The following is a 25712-nucleotide window of genomic DNA, read 5'->3' on the forward strand; positions in this document are numbered from 1 at the left end:
CTGTAGGGATCAGGGGAACAGCGCTAGGCTGGTTTAAATCTTATTTGTCTGACAGATTCCAGTTTGTTCATGTAAATGATAAATCATCTTTAAACTTCAGGGTTAATTGTGGAGTACCACAGGGTTCAGTACTTGGGCCAATTCTCTTCACTATATATATGCTTCCAATAGGTCAAATTATCAGGCAGCATAGGATACATTTTCACTGTTATGCTGATGATACTCAGCTTTACTTATCCATAAATCCTGATGAACCCAACCAGTTAGATAGACTACAAGCATGTCTTGAAGACATAAAAACAAGACAAGACAGAAGTTGTCGTCTTTGGACCGGAGTCTTTAAAAAAGAAACTGCTGTCAATCACTTAACCTGGATGGCATTAAATTGACCTCCAATAATAAAGAAAAAACCTTGGTGTTATTTTTGACCAGGACATGTTGTTTAAATCCCATATTTAACAGGTTTCTAGGATTTCCTTCTTTCACCTCCAGAACATTGCCAAAATTAGAAATATCCTGTCCAGGAGTTACGCTGAAAAACTAGTCCATGCATTTGTTACTTCAAGGCTGGACTATTGTAATTGTTTACTATCAGGATGTCCACAAAATGCAGTTAAAAGTCTTTTGTTATGGTTTGCAAGATATAGGACCCTAGAATGCAGACCAGAAGGCAGCATGTCGGTAAGTAAAAATTTAACAAAAATTCACTCCAAGAAGAAGCAGGAACAAAACAATGAACGGGCAGGCAGAACAGGCAAAAAACAGACTTGGCCAGGCTGGCGAGACAGGAGTGGCATGACTACAGGACAAGAACATTTTCTGAATAATGTTTCCGCGACGAACAACTGAACAGGAGTGTATATATGGAAAGTAAACCAGGTGGAGCTAGGAGACAGATTTGTTTGAAGCAGGTGAACCAGATAAAGACAATTAATAGACAGAACAGAACGTGGCTGGAGCAAGAACAGAGATACTTGAATACAAACAAAAACTAAAACATGACCAGAAAAATAATAAACAGAAGCATGATTCAAAACCTTTGAGAGAAATATAAGAAAAACCCAAAAATCAAAAAACAAAACAACCCCAAATCATAACACCTTCAGCTGATTCAAAATGCTGCAGCAAGAGTTCTGATGAAAATTAAAAAGAGAGATCATATTTCTCCTATTTTAGCTTCCCTTCATTGGCTCCCTGTTAAATCCAGAATATAATTTAAAATTCTCCTCCTCACATATAAAGCCCTTAATGATTTAGCTCCATCATACAACAGAGATCTGATTGTTCCATATGTTCCTAACAGAGCACTTCGTTCTCAGACTGCAGATTTACTGGTGGTTCCTAGAGTCTCTAGAAGTAGAATGGGAGGCAGATCCTTTAGTTATCAGGCTCCTTTCCTGTGGAACCAGCTCCCAGTTTTAGTCCGTGAAGCAGACACCCTGTCTACTTTTAAGACTAGGCTTAAAACTTTCCTTTTTGATAAAGCTTATAGTTAGAGTGGCTTAGTTTATCCTGAGCTATCTCTGTAGTTATGCTGCTATAGGCTTAGGCTGCTGGAGGACATAATGACCACTTTCACCCCCTTCGCTACATTCACACAATACTCTCCAATTTTGCATTATTTGCTGTTATTTAAAATTTTAACTTTGTTCTCTCTCTTTTCTCTTCCTAGAAGCTTCCTAGACCAGGTGACTCTGTGACACCTGGCCTGACTCTGTGACATCTTTCTGGAGAGGGGCATCGTCCAAGCTTCTGCTGGCTACAACTTAATGCTCACCCTCTACCAATGATCCACATGGCCCTGTCTTTCAGTGTTTAACCCTTTCACTCTCCTAGACATGGCAATTGACTGAGCTTTTACTGTAACTAATTATATGTGCTCTCTTTCAGACTCTAACCTTGAAAACTGGCTCAGAGTTTATCTGTTCTTTCTTTCTAGGTGAAACGACTAAAGGAGCTACATCCATTAACATTTACTTTTCCTTCCCATAGAAAGTACTCCTGGATCAGTGCTTCTTTGTTCTCTTTGTGTCTCTGCTCTGTTCTCTCTAACCCCCAGTCGGTCGTGGCAGATGGCCGCTCACACTGAGCCTGGTTCTGCTGGAGGTTTCTTCCTGTTAAAAGGGAGTTTTTCCTCTCCACTGTCACTACATGCATGGTCAGTATGAGGGATTGCTGCAAAGTCAACGCCAGTGACTGTCCACTGTCTCTACATGCTCATCCAGGAGGAGTGAATGCTACAAGTCACTGACTCGATGCAATTTGCTGGGTTTCCTTAGACTTTTTATCCAATTTGAATAAATAAGTGAATCTGACTGCACTGTTCAATGATTAGGATTAATTGGAATGTATGTACCTGGCTTTTGTGAAGTGCCTTGAGGCAACATTTGTTGTGAATTGGCGCTATATAAATAAAACTGAATTGAATTGAATTGAATTGAATTGAATTGAATTGAATTGAACAAACAGCTTCATGAAGACCAAGCAACCACACAGACAGATCAGGGAGAAAGTTTTGATCATTTCAGAGACCACTGCTCAATCTGTTATCTGAAAATGGAAAGAGAACGGCAAAACTACATACCTACCAAGACATGACTGTCCATCTAAATGGACAAGCCAGAAAAGGAGTGAGCTAAGAGACCCATGATAACTATGGAGTAGCTGCAACGATCCGCAGCTCAGGTGGGGCACGAGTATGACATGATAACTGTTAGTTGTTCACTCCACTTTTCTGACCTTTATAGAGCAGTGACAGGAAAAAAAAACATTGTTGACAGAAACCCAACAGTCTTTTGAAGTTTGCCACAATAAATGCAGGGAACACAGTAGACATGCAGAAAGAGGCTCCTCTGATTAGCCCAGACCAACTTGAACTTTGTTGGCCCACATGCAAAAATGTTATGTATAAAGGGTATCTACCACTGCACATCACCTTGCCACCACCATGGATGGACTGTCCACTGTGAAACATGGAGGTGGTAGCATCATTGTGTGGAGATGTTTTCTTGGTCATAGTTGGTCATACTTGATGAGAATTTATCAGGAGTGGGCAACTCCAGTCCTAAAGTGTCCTCCAACTTTTAGAGGTGTCCTTGGTCTAGCACACCTGAATAAAATGGCTGAATTACTTCCTCAGTATGCAGTGAAGTTCTCCAGAGTCCTGCTAGTCATCTAATTATTTGATTCAGGTGTGTTGAAGCAGTAACACGTCTAATAGTTGCAGGACACTGGCACTTGAGTATTGGAGTTACCAACCCCTGAAATTGATGGAGCAAAATCCAGGGCAGTCCTAAAGGAAAACCGAATTAGAGACATAAAAAACATGAAATTAGGTTAGAGGTTTACCTTCCAGCAGGACAACAGCCCTAAACATACAGCCATAGCTGCAGAACAATGGTTTACAGCAAAGCATATTCATTTGTTAGAACGGCCCAGTTAAAGTTCATCTACAAATTGGACCTTATGAATAGGATGCCATCAAAGTTCATGTATATGGAAAAGTAGGCAGACAAATAATTTTGGCATTACAGTGTATGTTGTTCTAGAGACAGTGCCCAAAAAACTTGCAGTTGTAATTTTAACAAAAGTTGCTTGTCCAAAGTATTGACTAGGTGGACATGAATACAAATACACACCACACTTTTCAGATTTTTATTTTTAAAAGAATTTGAGAACCATGTATCATTTTCATTATTTGCTAATGTGTGCTGTATTATTACAGATAATCACTCATTGAGCTGTGTTATAGTAAAATAACACAATGTGCAAAATTTAAATCTGCCCTGTTCAACACTTTTGCTAGATGCTGTACCTATTTCTTTATGATCTTGGCCCTTGGTGGAAATTAAACCTGCTGCTAAACAGAAGAGGGTCACATCGCAAGCAAACTCCAAATGCTTTCTTTGCCACCAAGAATGAGAGTGTATTTCAACCTGGAAAGACTCACAAAGAGAAGACAGGGATGCAATTAGAAAAGTTTATTAGTGAATGTTTATTTATTTGGTGCTCGGACCACAGTGGAAGACTTGAATGCTGAGAATGACATCCGCTTGAATGAACATCTTAGGGTTAGATTTAGAGATATCTTCCCCCCATTGGGATCCGATCCTGGTGGTAGAGTGGAGGCCTGAGGAGATTTGGTGGAGGAGGGTCAAAGCTCACCTGCAGAACGGAGGGATCCATGGATGAAGATCTTTTAAAGTGGAGTCTTGAAGGATGATTGGCTGAGGAGAAATGCAGACTTGACGCTGATTGGTGGAACAGAGCCTCATTGAGGAGTAATTAGACGAAGCTGGCGGTGATGGTGAGTTTTCCATGTTGAATTTTTGTTTAAACTCCATGTGTAAACCTGCTTCATACTGCAGTCGATCTGTTCATATTTAAATCCATGCCAGTCTGACAAATTGTTTATAAGACTAATCAAAATACCTAGTGAGCTAAAACCTTTGTAACACATTTTACGCTGGAAGAAATTACCTAAAACATTAGCAGGAAGAAAACTAACAGGAATGTTTTGATTTCATTTTGGTTTTCCAATTACCCCTGATGACTGTAACAAATGGGATGTTTGTGAAGCACTACATACATATGTAATCAACATGTTCAACTCATTTATAGTTAATTTATTTATTATATGATCCATTTTAGTGAACAAGTAAATAAAAACTGAGTGTAAACAAAAGTGGAGTTCTGTATTCTGGATCTCCAGCAGCAGATTTATCATCACTCTGTGAAAATGAAACACAGCATTAATTCTGACTAAGAGATCACATTTATCATCATACTAGTGAGAAAGTGCATATTTGAAGTTTATTATTTTGTGCGAACAATGGCGTCATCAGGTGGCCGGTTGTGTGGCTGGTTGTGTTTGATCTGCTCAGAGTCACATTTGCTGTTTACTACATCATTAACTAGGTAAAGTGAGAACACTGTCACTCTACAAGCAGCTCAGTTAGAAAACTATATAAAAGGCAAATTAGTTCTATTGTAGAAACATAGAAAATCTGTTCCTGTGTCCCAAAACTTAAATAAAGTCAAATCCTGCTGAAACTAGGATAAACACAAAGCCTTAGAAAAAAAAAAACTTACCAAGGATGAGTTTTGCAATTGTAGGCAACAATGGTGGAGGTTTCATCACAATCAGCCTACAGATGATTAAACATTATGTCAGACAAAATAGAGGAAGAACAGTTTTACTCCAAGACACTACAGTCATTACATTTTAGAGATTTAAAAACAGAGATAATCAGCAACTCACCATACTTATCCCAGCACCTGTAAGGAACCTAAAACACAATTTAATGTTGAAAACTTTGTCCACATTACACGAGGAAAATCTCAACATGAAAATATATTTCTAAAATAATGTTCTGTTCGTTCTAAAATTAGGGGAGAAATCTAATGTTGTTTTTATCTATTTAAAGGGATCTTCCTGCAGCAGCAAATCTTTCTCTTTGCTTATAAATGAGGCTATCTCTATCAACTCTTTAGGATTTAATGCTCAGACAGCTTAAAAATATTTGGTTTTGATCAATTTCATCATTTTATTTTCCAAGTTTTGAATTGATAAAATGTTATTCCACTACATTTTTGAATTGTCCACTGCTGCCCAGACTGTGTAAAGCTTTAAAAAGATTTTAACCCTCACATGTTTTGTGGCTGTGTGAATTTATTATAAATTCCAATGGTTCATTTAAGTTAGAACAACAAATCAAATGTTTATTTATTATCTGTCGGATCAGGAAAACAAGCTTCCAACAGGTTTTCATATATCAAGTTTCAAACACTTTTCTGACATGCAGAAAGAAAGAAATCCCTTGCAAGGTTGACACAATGTACACTGCTCAAAAAATAAAGGGAACACTCAAATAACATTCTTGATCTGAATGAATGAAATATTCTCATTGAATACTTTGTTCTGTAAAAGTTAAATGTGCTGACAACAAAATCACACAAAAATCATCAATGGAAATCTAATTTATTAACCAATGGAGGCCTGGATTTGGAGTCACACGCAATTAAAGTGTAAAAACACACTACAGGCTGATCCAACTTTGATGTAATGTCCTTAAAACAAGTCATAATGAGGCTCAGTATTGTGTGTGGCCTCCACGTGTCTGTATGACCTCCCTACAACGCCTGGACATGCTCCTGATGAGATGGCGGATGGTCTCCTGAGGGATCTCCTCCCAGACCTGGACTAAAGCATCCACCAACTCCTGGTCAGTCTGTGGTGCAACGTGACGTTGGTGGATGGAGCGAGACATGATGTCCCAGATGTTCTCAATCGGATTCAGGTCTGGGGAACGGGCGGGCCAGTCCATAGCTTCAATGTCTTCATCTTGCAGGAACTGCTGACACACTCCAGCCACATGAGGTCTAGCATTGTCCTGCATTAGGAGGAACCCAGGGCCAACTGCACCAGCATATGGTCTCACAAGGGGTCTGAGAATCTCATCTCGGTACCTAATGGCAGTCAGGCTACCTCTGGTGGGCCCATGGAGGGCCATGCGGCCCTCCAAAGAAATGCCACACCACACCATTACTGACCCACTGCCAAACGGGTCTTGCTGAAGGATGTTGCAGGCAGCAGATCGCTCTCCACGGTGTCTCCAGACTCTGTCACGTCTGTCACATGTGCTCAGTGTGAACCTGCTGAAGAGCACAGGGCCCCAGTGGCAAATTTGCCAATCCTGGTGTTCTCTGGCAAATGACAAGTGTCCTGCACGGTGTTGGGCTGTAAGCACAACCCCCATTTGTGGACGTCGGGCCCTCATACCATCTTCATGGAGTCGGTTTCTAACCATTTGTGCAGACACGTGCACATTTGTGGCCTCCTGGAGGTCATTTTGCAGGGCTCTGGCAGTGCTCCTCCTGTTCCTCCTTGCACAAAGGCATAGGTAGCGGTGCTGCTGCTGGGTTGTTGTCCTCCTACGGCCTCCTCCACGTCTCCTGGTGTACTGGCCTGTCTCCTGGTAGCGCCACCAGGCTCTGGACACTACGCTAACAGACACAGCAAACCTTCTTGCCACAGCTCGCATTGATGTGCCATCCTGGATGAGCTGCACTACCTGAGCCACTTGTGTGGGTTGTAGAGTCCGTCTCATGTTACCACGAGTGTGAAAGCACCACCAACATTCAAAAGTGACCAAAACATCAGCCAGAAAGCAGAGGTACTGAGAAGTGTTCTGTGGTCTAGAAGCTACACCTGGCCTGACTCTGTGTCTACTTGTGACACCTTTCTGGAGAGGGGCATTGTCCAAGCTTCTGCTGGCAACAACTTAATGCTCACCCTCTACCAATGATCCACATGGCCCTGTCTTTTAGTGTTTAACCCTTTCTCTCTCCTAGACATGGCGATTGACTGAGCTATTACTGTGACTAACTCTCTGTGCTCTCTTTCAGACTCTAACCTTGAAAACTGGCTCTGAGTTTATCTGTTCTTTCTTTCTAGGTGAAACGACTAAAGGAGCTACATCCATTAACATTTACTTTTCCTTCCCATAGAAAGTACTCCTGGATCAGTGCTTCTTTGTTCTTTTTGTGTCTCTGCTCTGTTCTCTCAAACCCCCAGTCGGTCGTGGCAGATGGCCGCTCACACTGAGCCTGGTTCTGCTGGAGGTTTCTTCCTGTTAAAAGGGAGTTTTTCCTCTCCGCTGTCACTACATGCATGCTCAGTATGAGGGATTGCTGCAAAGTCAACGCCAGTGACTGTCCACTGTCTCTACATGCTCATCCAGGAGGAGTAAATGCTGCAAGTCACTGACTGGATGCAATCTGCTGGGTTTCCTTAGACAGAAAAACTTTTTATCCAATTTGAATAAAAAGCTAACTCTGACTGCACTGTTCAATGGTTAGGATTAATTGGAATGTATGTACCTGATTGTTGTGAAGTGCCTTGAGACGACAATGTGTTGTGAATTGGTGCTATATAAATAAACTGAATTGAATTGAATTGAATTGAATTGAAAATGAATTGAATTGGTCCCCACCTGCAGAACCACTCCTTTATTGAGTGTCTTGCTAATCACCAAAGATTTCCCCCTGTTGTCTTTTCCATTTGAACAACAGCTGTGAAATTAATTGTCAATCAGTGTTGCTTCCTAAGTGGACAGTTTGATTTCACAGAAGTTTGATTTACTTGGAGTTATATTGTGTTGTTTAAGTGTTCCCTTTATTTTTTTTGAGCAGTTTATATTGGGTAGGATTTTAAGAATGTTAGAGCAAAAATGTCTTCTTTAGCTTAGCAAATATTGAAATTAAATGTATTTTTGAACAATATAAGATTATAAGAAGAAATCTGTTTTTTAATAGGACTGAATAAATGTTTAGGAGAGTGAATGTAAAGCAGGCAATAGTAGCAGTCATGAATACACTCGCAACATCATTATTAAATTCAAATAATTCTATAACTTCTTACCTCCTAGAATGCTGTTTCTCTGTGAAAAAATAAAAGGGGAAGAAACATAAAATAAACTTATTTGCGTTAGATGTTTTAAGTTAATCAGTCCTTAAGTACTTTTTTTAAATCACGGCAGAAAACAAACTAATAAAGACATAAATGTGACCATTTCATTCTCACCAGTTCTGCAGAGACTGAAGAGAAATGTTGCTCCACACAAGATGGCACCCAAAGTCAAACCTGCTCCAACGCTCCATAAAAGCATCTCAGCATTAGAAGAGAGACATGTCCAGTGTCTACCTGCTGATATATAGGAGTTTGTTACATAACTACACAAGTCAGCTGATATGGGGCTGTGACTGCCTACCTAGTAACTCAGTGGTCTAACAGCGGTGGATTCGTAACCAGTAAGTAGTGACCAGACTTCTGGTTTGTAAACAAGCTTTATTGTTCTAGTGTTATTTTCAATCTGCTGAGCCTGCTGTGCCATCTGGAGGTCAAGTGAATGTACATTAAATATTGTCACTGGAAATACTTTGCACTGTTCTAACATATATACATTTACTATTGTAAGTATTGGTTTCAAAGGTTTTATGTTACACAAAGCTGAGATTTAGAAATGTGTCATATGATCTTAGTTGTTTTAGAGAATATTAGTGAACAAACAGGTTCATTAAGACCAAGCAACCACACAAACTGCTGAGCCTGCTGTGCCATCTGGAGGTCAACTGAACGTACATTAGATATTGTCACTGGAAATACACTCACCGGCCACTTTATTAGGTAAACCTGTCCAAATGCTCGTTAACTCAAATTTCTTATCAGCCAATTGCATGGCAGCAGCTTTATTTTCTTTGCATTCTGGCTTCTGTATAAGTTGATAATCATGCAAATAAAAAGGTGTCATTTAGTTTATACTTTGGAAAACCTTGGTGCTGCAGAAAATATCACATTTATTTTAATATTTCTGTCATCATTTTAAAAACCGTGTATTGTTTTCCTATACCTATATAGTTCTGTACTACTTTGTGTTGATTTATAACAAATCCAGTCAATTACAAAGCAGCTTGAGAAATAATCAAGGTGTTTGAATTATATCTCAAAATATTATATGTTGTAAACCATGGGTTGAGGAAATAAAGACACCTTGGCCTGTACATTTTAATTGAGTTGTTAACTCATATATATATATATATATATATATATATCATGTTGTTTTTCCACTTAAAAGGAGTGTACATTAGATTGCAGTGCAAGAAATGCCTCTTACATTTTATAGTCAAACTTAAAGTTAAAACATGAAACTGCAAAGCTTTCTTTGCACGTTTCTCAGATTAAAATGCCATAAAGCAACATTAAACTATATTAAAATAAGTTTGTTTATGTATACAGACAAATATATGTGTGTTTATATATATATATAGATTCTTCAAAATAGCCACTCTTTGCTTTGCTTACTTCTTTGGTATCTTAGCATTTTCTCTTATAGTCATAAACATAAGGAAAACCATTAAATGAGACTTTGGATCGGTAGTGTGGATTTTCATACCTGATATGGTTGAAGTGGAAACACTGGTCGTGCTCGTTGTCAGCTCTGTGGTACCTAAAAACAAAACATTATGCACCACTATGAAAACAACAATTTATTAATTGGTGGACATATTACCAAGCATTCATTTCAGAGGAAGATTTTTTTTTACAGTCAAATGTACAAATAAAAACATACCAAAATAATTAAAGCACTCAAACTGTGACGTTCTGTGATTCTCAGAATGTGAAAGTCCATTATACTGTGCCTTGCTGAAGTATTCATCCACATCGTGACCATTTTCACATGCTGTCACATTAAAGTATAACCACAAATATTAACATGATTTCTCACAACATAAAGAAAAGTTGTGCATAACTAGACAGAAAATTAAACATGGTTTTCCAAATTAAAAACAAAACATAAAGATCTAAAAACCATGGCATAACGTTATATTCAGCTCTCCTGACTCAACACTTTGTAAAACCACCCTTTGAAGCAGCTCAAGCTCCAAGACATTTAAAATATGTTGTTACCAACTTTGCACATCTAGAAACAAAACTTTGTACCTATTCTTCTTTCTTTAAATAGCTCAAGCTCAAACATACTGGATGGAGAGCATCTGTGAACAGATGAGGTTTTCATAGTGGACACGTAGTTTTCCACACCACGTAACATTGTGGTTTTGGACATATCGGCCAGAGTTTTACATTTTGTCTCCCATCTGACCTGATGACCTTATTTGATCAACAAACACAAACTAGTGTATAACTAAAAAAATATCTATTGACATCCTTTCTAATTCCTTACTAATATGTTTCTATATGGTAATTTATCTTATTCCCACCATGACATTGGTCTTGGAGGGAACTGTTTAAAGGGGAAATTGCTTTGACTAGACTGTTTAGTCTGCAACCTGCTGACAACCAACACATTTAGATACTGAGATTTAGATTTTAGTACAGATAGCAACACAATCTACTTTTTCTGAAACATAATTCATCCTTACCCTGGATGGGCAACAATTATCAAAATGAACCTGTGGTCTTCGTAAATCTTGTTGGTGTTATTCTCATCTCAGTTGTTTTTACAATACCTGGAATTAGAAAACAGATATTCTGTCAGTGTCAAGTGCAGCTAAATTAGGAATCTTTGTGTTATTTTCATAAGACTTCTTGAAAATGTAGTTATGCTTACTTAAGAGTTTTTCACAATTCATTCAAAGCTTATTGTAGTTTCTAATTAAATAAATAATAAATACACCAATCAGGCATACCATTATAACAGCTGCAAGTGCAGTGAACAAAAGTGATTATTTCTTCACCATTGCACCTGTTAGTGGGTGGAATACATTAGGGAGCAAGTCAACATTTTGTCCTCAACCTCAAGGGCCAAACAGTAATGGCTAGATGACTGGGTCGAAGCATCTCTAAAGGTGCAGCTCTTGTTGGGTTTTGCAGGTTTGGAGTGGTCAGTCTCTATTAAAATTGGCGAAAGCAACAGTGATGAACCGGTGACAGGGTGAGGGGTGGCTCGACCTCACTAATGCACGTGGAGAGTGAAGGCTGGCCCATGTGGTCAGAATAAACAGGTGAGTTATTGTAGCTCAAACTGCTGAAGAAGTTCAAATAGACTCATAAAAAGCTGTCAGATCAGTACATTACAGTTTGTTGCACATAGGGCAGCATAGCCACAGACTAATGAGAAAGCCCTTTTTCAGTACCCTGCAAAAAAATCACAAATGGTTCAGTAATGGTTCTAGGAGCTAACTTGGATTCCAAGGACTCTAATCCAGCATCTGTGGGATGGGCTGGTCAAAGAAGACTGATCCTGGAGGTTCCACCTCACAACTAACAAGACTTGAATGATCTACTGCTTACATCTTGGTGCCCGATAAACACTGCACCTTTGGGGGTCTAGAAAAGTCCATGCCTTCATTAAAAACGATCTATTCTTTAACAGTATTTATTGAATCAATGTCATGTTGGACTCACCAGGCAAGGTGTATGGATCACTACGAGGTGACAAAGATTTCCCATCACTTTCCAAACTGTAATCACAGCTGACCTCCTTCTGTTGAACTGAATGTAGATGCTTCAACAATTCATCTTCTTGTATCTCAGTCCAGCAGAACCACTGATTGGTCTCCGTCTTCCCTGTGGTTGTTGTTTTGGCTGGATGACTGGATCCTCCAAAGTACAGGTTACATGTTGTATCATGTTTCACAGATCCAGGCAGAGAGCAGATGAAGATAGCATACTGCCCCTTAAGGTATTGAACACTCATTTGTGGTTTTAGACCTAGAAAAATGTATGCAAAAGGCAAAGTAAAAAAAATTTTAAAAAGACTTTTGAAACCGAGTTCATGCTTAGATTTTTTATGAATAAAACTAAATGTGAATTTCTTTGACGAATGAAGCTGTCACTTACCTATAGTGATGTAGGATGTATCACTGTGGGGAGATGGAGAATCTACAACTCCATTTTTTACAATGTAATAACATCTCACTTCAACCACAGAGGATGAACCTTTCTTTGCCATCCTCAGCAGCTCAGTTCCTGTAAATGTGTTCATACAAGGGAATGGTGTCTGGGTTCCACTGTTCACATAGAAATGACACTTATGCACAGAAACACGAGCTGGAGCCTGACAGCTTAATGTGACTGAGTCTGTTTCTGTTATTGTTGATGAATTCACCGTCAGTTTAGCCTGAGGAAGAACTGAAACAGAGACCTAGGATCAAATATTTAGTTGCTGCATTAGAACGTAACATTACTTGTGAGAAATTACTTTTTTGATCTGTATATCAAAAGGAACTATATATTTTACTAAATCTTGTTTAAGATATTAGATCACCTAAATAGCATTAGGTAATAAATTAAACGTTGATAACACAAATGGACATGAGAAACCTCAAAAACTGACCTCGTACTTGCACTTCCTGAAAACAACCTTTTGGCATCATGTTAATAATACAAAATCATTATTTAAACTCCTAAATGTAATTAACTATCATTTCAAAGTCCGAAGATGGATAAAGTCTTAATTTGTGTAAATAACATCAATTCAAAACTCTACTAAACTGCACAAATGGACCATACAGGAAGTGAGAACGGAACAAAGAGTTGTTTTAAAATATAAAGCTGTTTTCATCAGTAGCAATTTACAAGAATGTTAAATGCGTGAAAAAATAACACCCAACAGGATGATAAAAACCAGGCGTCCTGTCATGATGAAGACAGACATAAACTGTGAACTTTCAGAGAAGATAATGAGCATCTGACTGTATGATGGTGGATGTGTCGTTCTGTTAAGTACTTGCAGGAAAACCACAGAGAACATTAGAATGAGTTCACAGACAAATTCACTCCCTGGCCAAGACAAAAAGTTGCCAACAAAAAGAAAGGTCACACTCTAATATTTCGCTGGGGCGCCTTTAGCTCTGATTACAGAATGCATTGTTTCGATAAGGTTCTGCAATGTCACAAGATTTATTTCCACCCAGTCTTGCATGAATTTTTCACCAAGATCTTGTATTGATGATGGTAAAGTCTGACCGCTGCGCAAAGCCTTCTCCAGCACATCCCAAGGATTCTCAATAGGGTTAAGGTCTGGACTCTGTGGTCACCAATTCATGTATGGAAACGATGTCTCGTGCTCCCTGAACCATTTCATAATTTAAATCTGGACTCTTTAGACCACGTGTCATTTTTCCAGTCCTCCAGTGTCCAATCTTTATGCTTCCTAGCAAACTGAGGCCTTCTTTTTTGGTTAGCATCACTGATCAGTGGTTTTCTCATCGCTATACAGCTGTTCAATCCCAATCCCTGGGGTTCCCTTTTCATTGTGCATGTGAAAACGCTCTTACTTTCACTATTACACATACCCCTGAGTTCTACTGTTTTTCTTTGATTTGATTTGGCCAAACGTTTGTAAAGCTGAGTGTGAAGCATTTTTTGTCATTTTATGGGTATGGCAGTACAGCTCCTGTATTTTTATGTCACAAATATCCCATAACTGAAGAGATTTTAAGGTGAGCCATTTTAGTAAAAGTCATAAGAAATGACCCCATGTGGTTTATTTTAAGAGCGTTTCACGGAGTCACAAATGCACAGGGAACCAAAATGATCCCTTTATAGTTGTAATTAAGAAAACGCAAATAAAATAAAAAAAAATTTATTTAAAATAATTGAAACTATTTTAAGAGGATAATAAAGAGCTCAGCTACGTTTAAACCAAGTTTGAATGTCTCACAGTAGTCAAAAATTGGTGTCATTTTAAGAAGGTGTTCACAGGAAAACCACAGCCAGCATCATAAATAACTCACTCATACCGAGCACAAAAAACACACTTTAAAATAGACCGCTCTGTTTCAACCTTATAAAACTAGCACCTCTGATGGACCACTGAGAAAATATATCTGCAGAGAGAAAAAGAAAAAGATGGCAGCTGCACGTGTCGTGTATAGGTATGTTATGAGTATAAGAAACCAAAAGACAGCGGTTTAGTTTGAGCTTTTTATACATTATAGGCTGTTCAATATGGGTTTTACATGTACACTTTTATACTCATAACTGTGCACAGAAATTGTTTGAAATTCAGTCATCTGAAAATTTACCAATGATCATATCATGCCCCGCCTTTAACCGTTTTTAACCTGGTCTCTACTGCTTTGCAGCTGTTTTTAGTCCTGGTCTTAAAAATGTGTTCAGTTTACATTTAAATAATTTGATCTGTTTAAAAATTATCTTTGTTTAATTAAAGTAATCCTAAACTGGATTCTGTAAGTAGACAAAGTCACAGTGCAAAAGAAAATTTAAAGAACTGCTACTTGTTTTGTATTAACAGTATATGTTTAATATAAAGGAAGTCATTTAGAAAAAGATTCCAATAAAAACTGTTAAACTATAATAATGTTGGGTTCTACATTCTGAGTTTTACAAGCCTGAAAAAGACAAATAAATTTACTGCAATAAAACCTAAAAGTAACAATGATCAAAAAGATTTAGCATTTTGCAAGTGAATTTCTCACATACTATAAAAGCAATTCCAATGACAGTCTCAATATCATTTTTTTCCTGTGTAACACAAATAAAAAAGTGCAGTTTGTGTCAAATATATTTTTGTTTTTTTGTGAGTCTGCAGGCAGGGACAAAACACTGACTACACTTCCCGCAGCTGCTATATTTTCACAAAATAAAATGTACACTACATACCCACCCAGACTCTTTTCTTCCTTGGGCTGCTGAGACTGGATGACTTTCTTCTCCAACATAGATTTAAAAAACCGATGAGTGTGATGAGAAAATAGTGAGGAGAGTATTAAGACCAAATAATTGATTTTTACATACCAAATATGAAGAGAAGAATGTGGTTTGGTATAAAGAAAGTAATGTGGTACTCTTGTTTTTGACTTTATATGAGTCAGTTTTGCTGTTAATTTATTTTAGAAACATTTAGAGGAACTAAATATTTTCAGAATAAAAAAACGATTTGAGAGAAAATATCACAAAATCGACTTTATCACATAGTGATGGAAAAACAATGCATACAAAATTTTCATAGAGATTTAGGTCCATGTCTGCCTTCGGCACACACATGGCTCAATGCCTATTTTCAAGAAACCCACTGCCAGGAACAAAACTCAACAATGGCATAAATTAATAATAAATAAAAATGTATTTAGAAAACTCTTTAGAAATATTGCAATGTAGGTAGGGCATCAATCTTTTTCACCAGTGTTTGGGCTTATATTACTTAATTGTTATACGTTTATAGATATTTTTATTGGCTTATATATATATATATATATATATATATATATATATATATATATATATAACAAAGAGGATCTCTGCCATGATTAATACATACTGATCACAATGAAACCGGTCAAAGTCAACAGGTGATAAAATCCAGCACATCACATATATAAAAGCACTTTCATGTTAGTCAAACTGTAAGAATGTATATTTATAAGGATATGAGCTCACAACAAAGTGGGCTAATATCTACGGTTTTCTGAAATTGGGAAGTTACCTAACGGAAACGGTGTGGAGTGAAGGGGTGCGCCTCATTTCTCACCTGGCTAGAAAACCGGTGTCTCCCCAGCATTTTGCTAGGCTGGTCAGCCAGGCATAATCTGGTCTGATTCAGAAGCCCGAATGGCGATAAAACGCATTACTTGTTTTGGTGATGAAATAAAACAAAATAGAGCTAACTTAGTAAATCTGCAAATCATAATTCATTTCATGAGCTCCAGGCTGTTAACCCACCTATTATCTATGGCTTTCCATATCTTGTTTTATGTTATCAGTGACTAATGACTTAATGAGCTCTGGGAATGTCGTCTCTGTCTCTTTTCCAGCCGCAAACTCGTTGTCTAGCATCTAAGAAGAAAATTCCTCCCACTCCGTTTCGCCAGCATTTCTGTCCAAGTCATCCACCGGCTGACTCATTAGGAATGGACCAATTCAGGCTTTAATCTGCTGACCTCAATCAGGGGTACGATGTGATTCACCTGGTCCACTGGAACCGACAGCATAAAGATGAAGCCACGCTTTTAGCTTTCCATGTTGCGTGTTTTGTTTTTTGTTTTTGTTTTTTTGTTGTTTGTTTTTGTCTCCGGTTGACTTGGCAAAAACAATGCCTCCCAAAAAACGAGCAGCAGAGTCTCCTGATCCTCAGCCTAGTTCAAACAGTGCTCCTGCAGAAGAGACGACCGGGAAGAAAATATCTGGTTTGTATAGACACAAAAGGGTAAAGTTTCAAATCTCTAATAACTGATTTGGTATGGAAGCAAATCGTTACCATATTTCAAATGAAAAAGCACTTTCAGAAATGTTTTTTCATTTTAAGAATGTGGCTGCATTGTTTGACTCAAATGAAATTAGTTATCAATAATCATATTTGCATTTTAATTTTCTTCTTCAAGACTGCTCATTCTTTCACTTAATTAAAATGAAAAAGACATTTGAGATTTATTTTTCAAAATGTACCCCAGCAAATAGATACCAAAATTCAATTTGAAATGTAAAATTTGAAAAGGAAAAAGCATTTCCAGAAATGCTTTTTCATTTTAAGAATGTGGCTGCATTATTTGACCCATAAGTAAAATTAGTAATCAATCAACCTATTTGCATTTTCTTCTTCATGACTGCACATTTTATGCCATAATCAAAAAGAAAACAAAGCAGACATTGCTTTTTCATTTTCGTGATCTGCCCGCAAAGTACTGCCCAGAACTCGAAAACGAAAAAGCATTCCGAGCTGCGGGCGCAGCAGAGTGACGTCATCAGCCGCTCTTCCGAATTGTCACTCACAGAAAATTATCAATAAATGCTTAAAAACACGCTGGATGTCCCAGGCCATGAGGCTGCCACCGGAACTACCAGTTCTGCCTGCCACTGCCACAAATTGAGCTCGGTCCTGCTGCAATTCAATCAATTTCTCGGCACGTTTGCAATGTAGACGTGCACAGCGCCCCCTACTGAACAAGATGGGTAGCTCGGTCAGCGGGGAGCTGAGGAAGAGCGGCTGATGACGTCACTCTGCTGCGCCGCTCGGAATGCTTTTTCGTTTTCGAGTTCTGGGCAGTACTTTGCGGGCAGATCACGAAAATGAAAAAGCAATGTCTGCTTTGTTTTCTTTTTGATTATGGAATAAAATGTGCAGTCGTGAAGAAGAAAATGCAAATAGGATGATTGATTACTAATTTTACTTATGGGTCAAATAATGCAGCCACATTCTTAAAATGAAAAAGCATTTATGGAAATGCTTTTTCATTTTCAAATTTTGCATTTCAAATTGAATTTTGGTATCTGTTTGCTGGGGCATATTTTGAAAAATAAATCTCAAATGTCTTTTTCATTTTAATTAAGTGAATGAGCAGTCTTGAAGAAGAAAATGCAAATAGGATGATTGATTACCAATTTCATTTATGAATCAAACAATGCAGCCACTTTCTTAAAATGAGAACATTTCTGAAAATGCTTTTTCATTTGAAATATGTTAACTATTTGCTTCCATAATTTGGAGCGGGTTTCATCACTTTCTCCTTGTAGATCCTGTGCTGGCGGTGCGCAAACTTACCCCTCATCCATCCACTGCGATCATGGTGAGAGAGTCGCTTAAAGCTTTGGATTCACGCAAAGGGGTTTCCTCCCAGGCCATACAGAGCTACATAAAGCAAAATTACCCCTCTGTGGATCTGGTGAGACTGAAGCATTTAGTCCGCAGAGCCTTGAAGAAAGGAATAGAGAGCGGGACGCTGGTGAGGCCTGCCAACGCCATCGTCACCACCGGCGCGCTGGGGAAATTTAGGGTAGGAAACCAAGATCCTAAACGTCCAATGAGAGGCGTCCAATCAAAGAACAATGCGATTTCACATTTTTCCTTCCTTGTTTTTAAAGCTTGCACCAAAAGCTAAAGAGGTGAAGCTGAAAAATGAGAACGGGGATCCAAATGTGCAAAAAGCTCCAAACGCGGCCAAAGATGGAGCCAAGAAGACCCAGACAGCAGGTATGAATTAACTAGTAAAAAGCACATCATTATAACAATGTAGACTCATGTTAACCCCCCCCCACCCCCCCTCCCCTTTTAAAAGTTGCTGCCAAAAAGAAAAAATCAGCTGAAAAGGCAAAGTCTGCAGAGGTAAGTTGAGACAACAAAACAAAGTAATATCCTTGGTAATTGATATATTTAACTACTAAACTGGATTGCCAGATCATGGCTCTTCCAATCAGTCCACACAATTTTAAAATCTTCAATTATTTGGAGCTGCTTGCACCTTTTTAGACTTTTATCCTTCCCGACTTTGGCTTCTACTGATGCCTGGCTTGTTTTTGTCATAGAAACAAAAGTCTCCAAAAACCTCTGGGGATGAGGTAGCTGCTCCTTCAAAAGTCTCTCCAGCAAAGAAGACGAAAGCTAAAAAAGCCGTGGCAACCGGTAGCGCTGACAGAAGCTCTGATTCAACCAAAAAGACTGCAAAGCCAAAAGGGGCAAATAAAGAAAAGAAGCCCCCACGCAAAGCTGCAAAGACTAGCAGTGATGCTCCTGCTTCTAAAGCAGCTGGCAAACGAGTGAAGAAGACTGCATAAAATTAGGAGCCTGTAATATTTTATATTTTTGTTTGCAATAAAACTATAGTTTTAAGTTTTGGCCTTTTCTCTGTTTGACCATTTGGCTCCTGTTTTATTCAGATGCAAATGTTGGGACATGAATCAGAACAAATGGGTCACTGTAAAGGGCAACAAATGACAAAGGATTATCAAGGTTTTAGAAGGTTAAAGGAAATGTTCTATAACAATCATACAATTAATATAGCAATAAGAAACTTTATCATCTCCCTGGGGTGAAATGAATTATGATTTCAGCAGCAGGACAGATTAAAAGTGCACCTCTAAGGTAATATTGGGAAGGACAAATGGAAACAATAACCATAAAAAGTGAACAAAAGTACAAAGCAGTACTGAATTATTTAAATATTACAGACTTTAAAATGCTTTACAAAATCTTGACAACGGTACAATCTAAACACTATATACATGGAAGGATGAGGTAAATAAGTATTTGCTGTATTGTACATGTCAGTAGCTGAAAACCAAACTGGTCATCTACAACGCTGTGGAGAAGTTCTCTGGTGTGCTGCTTCTGATCCCAGCAGGTACCAGAGCTGCTCCCATTCCTGGCTGGTGCCGGAAGCAGAGGGAACGACACATTGATCTGCTCGGGAATGCTTGTTTCACACCATGGTCCCAGAACCCAATCTATCTACCTTTCAACACTCCTCTCTTCTCCACCAGCAGGCTCTACTCCTGTTCAGTTCTGGGTTTTTTGGGGGTTTTTATTCTCCGCTTTGGTCATTTTTACCAAACTAAACCTTATTATACAAGGATATCACAGTAAAATGCAGAATTTGAATGATGAATTCATATAAAATAGATGCAGTATGAAAACAACCAGCATGGTGAGTATACATATGCAAATTTAAAATGACCATGTAAAAAAGCTACGTTCAAACCTGTTGTTTTGCAATTTACAGGTCCTTCTCAAAACATTAGCATATTGTGATAAAGTTCATTATTTTCCATAATGTCGTGATGAAAATTTAACATTCATATATTTTAGATTCATTGCACACTAACTGAAATATTTCAGGTCTTTTATTGTCTTAATACGGATGATTTTGGCATACAGCTCATGAAAACCCAAAATTCCTATCTCACAAAATTAGCATATCATTAAAAGGGTCTCTAAACGAGCTATGAACCTAATCATCTGAATCAACGAGTTAACTCTAAACACCTGCAAAAGATTCCTGAGGCCTTTAAAACTCCCAGCCTGGTTCATCACTCAAAACCCCAATCATGGGTAAGACTGCCGACCTGACTGCTGTCCAGAAGGCCATTATTGACACCCTCAAGCAAGAGGGTAAGACACAGAAAGAAATTTCTGAACAAATAGGCTGTTCCCAGAGTGCTGTATCAAGGCACCTCAGTGGGAAGTCTGTGGGAAGGAAAAAGTGTGGCAGAAAATGCTGCACAACGAGAAGAGGTGACCGGACCCTGAGGAAGATTGTGGAGAAGGGCCGATTCCAGACCTTGGGGGACCTGCGGAACCAGTGGACTGAGTCTGGAGTAGAAACATCCAGAGCCACCGTGCACAGGCGTGTGCAGGAAATGGGCTACAGGTGCCGCATTCCCCAGGTCAAGCCACTTTTGAACCAGAAACAGCGGCAGAAGCGCCTGACCTGGGCTACAGAGAAGCAGCACTGGACTGTTGCTCAGTGGTCCAAAGTACTTTTTTCAGATGAAAGCAAATTCTGCATGTCATTCGGAAATCAAGGTGCCAGAGTCTGGAGGAAGACTGGGGAGAAGGAAATGCCAAAATGTCAGAAGTCCAGTGTCAAGTACCCACAGTCAGTGATGGTCTGGGGTGCCGTGTCAGCTGCTGGTGTTGGTCCACTGTGTTTTATCAAGGGCAGGGTCAATGCAGCTAGCTATCAGGAGATTTTGGAGCACTTCATGCTTCCATCTGCTGAAAAGCTTTATGGAGATGAAGATTTCATTTTTCAGCACGACCTGGCACCTGCTCACAGTGCCAAAACCACTGGTAAATGGTTTACTGACCATGATATCACTGTGATCAATTGGCCTGCCAACTCTCCTGACCTGAACCCCATAGAGAATCTGTGGGATATTGTGAAGAAAACGTTGAGAGACTCAAGACCCAACACTCTGGATGAGCTAAAGGCCGCTATCGAAGCATCCTGGGCCTCCATAAAACCTCAGCAGTGCCACAGGCTGATTGCCTCCATGCCACGCCGCATTGAAGCAGTCATTTCTGCAAAAGGATTCCCGACCAAGTATTGAGTGCATAACTGTACATGATTATTTGAAGGTTGACGTTTTTTGTATTAAAAACACTTTTCTTTTATTGGTCGGATGAAATATGCTAATTTTGTGAGACAGGAATTTTGGGTTTTCATGAGCTGTATGCCAAAATCATCCGTATTAAGACAATAAAAGACCTGAAATATTTCAGTTAGTGTGCAATGAATCTAAAATATATGAATGTTAAATTTTCATCATGACATTATGGAAAATAATTAACTTTATCACAATATGCTAATATTTTGAGAAGGACCTGTGAGTTTTATCATGATTTACACATTTCTGAATCCTGTCTTTATTCTGTCATCAGTTAATTTCTCTCCATTGATTACTAGGAGCGCATTTGTTTCTTTTAACAACCAGTCACAACCCTTAGACAGCATCACACCTAACGGGGTCAACCACACCTACTCACTTAGGAGTTTCTGTCTCCTCGCTCAGTCGCTCTCACCAGAGAGCTGAATCAATCTTAAGCTAGGAGTCCTTGCCAGGAATTTTTAGGCTAAGATATTCGCTTTCTGACAGGACTCTGAGACCCTTTGTGAATACAGGCGCCTAAGATTACTTTCCAAAGAGCTGATAATGGCTTCCTCAGTCGTTATTGCAAACTGCATAAAGGTTCTCAAACTATATATGAACCCTTCTGTCAAATGTTCATGTTCAGTGGCTGATATAAATGTAGGAGCTTTAGGAACTAAAATAAAATTTTAGATATAGGAACTCTTAAGGATTTATTTCTAGCACCCTCTGGGACTGTGGTGAGCCTCTTTGTTTCATCCTGTCCTGTAGGTGCTGTGGTATAGCCCAGAGCTGTTAATCACACTGCTTCAAACTTTTATTTCTCATATCTTGGTAAGCTTAAGGTACAGAATAAGTCAAAGTATTCACGTAAACAACCCTGGTACTTCAACATGAGTGTGAGAAGGCCTCCTGAGAGCAGGGCAAAAAGCATGGGGCCAGATGGTTTCAGGGCCATGACAAAATGGCCCAGTGAGGACAGAGAGTTGAGCATTTTTCCAACCATGGTGTATTGAGGCCTTTTGATACTCGTCTGCTGTTGTGGTTGCTGCTGTTCAAGCTTGAGCACACGACACTGAAGACCCTCCAGCGCCTCCTACAGACAAGGAAACGTTTCACAAATTAGGAATTTGAATCACTAACGTTGTGCCTATTTTTTGCTTCAGTGTGGTGAAAATTTTAATTGATTCTAAGTTTTTGAAGTTTTTTTTTTTTTTTTTTTTTTTTTTTTTTTTCAAACATGTTTACTTTTTAAGACGACATACCATTTTACAAAAAAGGTCTTTGGCATGTGAATGGGAATAGATATTGCTACTAGTAAGCTTGCTCTCAAAACAACCATTTGTTGAATCCAGAACCTATGGAGTTCAACTGCTGTGAAAAAAGCTTCAGGTTGCCCAAGTAAATCCCAGGACCAGAGGATTCAACCAAGTAATCCATTGCCACCAGTGCAGAACTTTCCAAGTATAAACTTAAATCAAACTCCTGCTAATTAATACCATTCTGTAAATTTATAAAAAACAATGGACAAAAACATCTAACAACATGGAAGCAGTAAAGCTGTAAAAAGCATCAAAACCTTTGGCCACTGCTGTACATGCATTACCATGGAAACTTACATGAATCTCTGTTGTAGCTTCATGAACCCGATTCCCAATCATCTCCTCTTTGAAGTTCAGAGTTTCAGTCTTATAAAGTTTGAGGTCAGCAAGTTCCTTTGTTAAAACATCCTGCCTGCAAAATTATTACAGTTTATTACAAGCTGAATCAGGGTCTTTAAAAGGGTAGCAGTGACCATAAATTACCTTAAGTTTCCTTCTTCGAGGGCTTGCATTATCATAGTGTGGTCTCGGTAGTAGTTCGTTCTAAGGATTTGCAGGCAGTTCTCTAGTTGGATTTGGGTTTCTTTAAGCTCTTGGAAGTTGTCACTGTTACACATTTTTCTGGATGGCAGCTCTTCCTTACAGCGTGGCGATGAGAAACTATTGCCAATGTCTTCGTCTTCCTGGTTTTCATGAGCGTCTTTCATGGATGCAGAGTTGCTAGCTCTGCTGGACTTTCTGTGAATGAATAATAGGAGACATTATACTCCTAAACACCGACACCACAGATGTGTGCCTACAGAGAAGACCTATAGAAATCCTGTCACATAATTATGGTATATTTTAATAAAAACCAGAAATCAGAAATTCAAAAGAATTCTTCTTGCCACTCTCCCATAAAAAGTCAAATATATAATAGTTGACCTGTCAACAGCCAAATCTCTGCAGCCCCTCCAGACTTATTGGAGGGGCTTTTTGGCAGCTCCTGTGATTAATGCTCTCATTCTGCATTCGGTTAGTTTAGGCTGACAGCCATGTCTTGGTAGGTTTGCAGATGTGCCATACTCTTTTCATTTTCAGAAGATGTATTCAACATCCCTTACCTTAACCCAACTTTAAACATTTCCACAAATTTATCTTTGACCCATCTGCTGTAATTCTTGGTCTTCATGATGCCTTCAGCCAGATTTCTACAGAGACAACATGACTCTGGTTGCACAGGATTTTAATAAGGGGTCTCAGAGCAAAGAGGGGCTGAATCCAAATCCTTCCACTTCATAATTATGCACTACTTTGAGTTGGTCTAACATATAAAATCCTAATAAAATACACTGATGTTTATGGTTGCAGTGTGACAAAATGTGAACATTTTTCAAGATTATAAAAGGCTCTGTAACTGAAGCATATAATGAAAAACTGAAAAAATTATCCTGCGTCAGAACTTTAGTCGATATTTTTATTTATTTTCTTACAGGCATGACTTTCAGGAACTATTCATCAGTCTTTATAGTTTTTTAAGGCCAAACTTCCCTTTTTAACTGTATTTTTTAAACACAATGCTTTCAATGACAAGAATAAGAATTGGACAGAAAGACATTAAATAGGTAGATAGGAAACAAAAAAAGTGCACAACTATTGTAATTTTTTATTATTTCCTTTATTAGTATAATAGTGAGGTATCATCTTTATGATAATCCCTCTTGCTAAAGTCAATCTTGATTGCTTTAAAAGTGTTTATTTAAACTGCATTGAAAGAGAAATCAAAACAAATGTAACTATAACAAAAAAGTTTTTGAGGTAGCGTTCAAGAGTTTCTGTAGGACTGAACTAGTAAAATAAACTGTGGGTTCTTTATGTTTCTTTTTAGTTTTCCCTTGTTTTCCATAAAGATAACATGCATGAAAAGATAAAAATATAAAAAATTGACGTTGCTGGTCTGGCTGTATTTTTACTTACCTGGCTTTAAAGATACTTAAAAGGCTGTTGATTTTCGAAGTGTGAGACATTGCTGAGAGTTTGATTAACGTCAATAAATGAACCTGTTTCAGTGGTTAAGCTAACAGTTAACATTAGCTGCTGAAGAACTTTTTGATTCCTAACATGCAGGTTGTTGCGTTGCTAGGCAACAAATCATTTGACATTTGGATTTAAATGAAAATAAAAATGCATACAGTATTTCTGCATTTTTCAGAGTAGCTGATAGACAGTGAAGTTTCCAGAATATGTGGTGTTTGAATAGTTTAGCTGTTTCTGTTTAGCTGAAAAACATATGGAAAAGAATAATTGAAAACAAATCTTCATTAGTGCACTTCCTTCTGCACCCACAGCCACATTATTTATTTATGTGCCATCAGGGAAGAGGAAATTAATTAACAGAACAACCTGATAATTCAGTATATTCAGGAAGTCAGCTGAAATCTCTTTGGCACTTAATGTTGCTGAACCCAGACCTGACCAATTGCAGCAACCCCAGATCTTAGCACTGGCCCCACAGGCTTGAAGGCACTAAGCGTGATGGATGCATCACTTTATGCACCTCTCTTATTAGGCTGACGGGCCAATCCCTCTGGAACAGGGTGAATCTGGACTCATAGGTCCCCAAGACCTTCTTCTATTGCTCCAGAGTCCAATATTTATGCTCCCTCGCAAATTGAGCCTTTTCTTCACTAAGGGATTTTTTGTAATTTGATTTTAGCAAATGTCTAGGTGACAACAGGTACAAATGACAGATGGGTAGCACCCACCCCAAGTGCTAGTGGCGCCCCCTAGTTCATGTAATCCTGGATGAGTGAGCCTAACTCCACATTTCAGAAACTGCCTCTGATAACAAACCCTTAGGTCAGTTGGTTCAAGTGTCATTAATAGTCCAGCTTCTCTCCTCACATTTGGCAAAGGCCCAGATATTAGTGTTGCAGTAAAAAACACTAAAACTGTCCATCATACTTTTCTCTTGCTTGTAAGCTGTTGGCTGTTAAGAATTTCTTCAGATTGAAACAATAGCTACCCAACAGTCTTATCAAGACAACGCTGTTTTAAACCTACAT

At 38.6% G+C, this 25712-nt stretch overlaps 2 protein-coding genes and 1 long non-coding RNA gene across 3 annotated transcripts; 1 reads left to right on the top strand and 2 right to left on the bottom strand.

Annotated features, from left to right (window-relative positions):
• Positions 1-11280: 11280 nt before the first annotated feature.
• Positions 11281-16337, bottom strand: LOC124856452. Its single transcript, XR_007035333.1, has 4 exons — positions 16208-16337; positions 12362-12652; positions 11927-12232; positions 11281-11848 (listed from the first exon to the last, which is right to left on the bottom strand). It is a non-coding gene; the product is annotated as an uncharacterized LOC124856452 (long non-coding RNA).
• Positions 16338-16442: 105 nt separating this feature from the next.
• Positions 16443-19088, top strand: LOC124856451 (histone H1-beta, late embryonic). The gene is made up of 5 exons (XM_047346862.1): positions 16443-16671; positions 17996-18255; positions 18344-18452; positions 18538-18584; positions 18785-19088. The coding sequence occupies exons 1-5, from the start codon at positions 16578-16580 to the stop codon at positions 19031-19033; spliced, it is 759 nt and encodes a 252-aa protein (XP_047202818.1). The 5' UTR covers positions 16443-16577; the 3' UTR covers positions 19034-19088.
• A 3057-nt stretch (positions 19089-22145) lies between these two features.
• Positions 22146-24782, bottom strand: LOC124857304. The gene is made up of 4 exons (XM_047348520.1): positions 24625-24782; positions 23152-23406; positions 22966-23080; positions 22146-22442 (listed from the first exon to the last, which is right to left on the bottom strand). Exons 1-4 carry the CDS (start codon positions 24672-24674, stop codon positions 22164-22166), a joined length of 699 nt encoding a protein of 232 aa, XP_047204476.1. The 5' UTR covers positions 24675-24782; the 3' UTR covers positions 22146-22163.
• Positions 24783-25712: the final 930 nt, after the last annotated feature.

The sequence above is a fragment of the Girardinichthys multiradiatus genome, chromosome 20 (assembly GCF_021462225.1).
Source record: "Girardinichthys multiradiatus isolate DD_20200921_A chromosome 20, DD_fGirMul_XY1, whole genome shotgun sequence".
Taxonomy (NCBI): Eukaryota; Metazoa; Chordata; class Actinopteri; order Cyprinodontiformes; family Goodeidae; genus Girardinichthys; species Girardinichthys multiradiatus.

Bases quoted from the DNA above. Each gene is read 5' to 3' on its own strand.
- LOC124856451 (XM_047346862.1), top strand. From the start codon at position 16,578: ATGCCTCCCAAAAAACGAGCAGCAGAGTCTCCTGATCCTCAGCCTAGT. The intron at 16,672-17,995 runs GTTTGTATAGAC...TTCTCCTTGTAG, and splicing joins GACCGGGAAGAAAATATCTG to ATCCTGTGCTGGCGGTGCGC. The intron at 18,256-18,343 runs GTAGGAAACCAA...TTGTTTTTAAAG, and splicing joins GCGCGCTGGGGAAATTTAGG to CTTGCACCAAAAGCTAAAGA.
- LOC124857304 (XM_047348520.1), bottom strand. From the start codon at position 24,674: ATGTCTCACACTTCGAAAATCAACAGCCTTTTAAGTATCTTTAAAGCC. The intron at 23,407-24,624 runs GTAAGTAAAAAT...ATTCATTCACAG, and splicing joins TTAAGTATCTTTAAAGCCAG to AAAGTCCAGCAGAGCTAGCA. The intron at 23,081-23,151 runs GTAATTTATGGT...ATAATTTTGCAG, and splicing joins CTCGAAGAAGGAAACTTAAG to GCAGGATGTTTTAACAAAGG.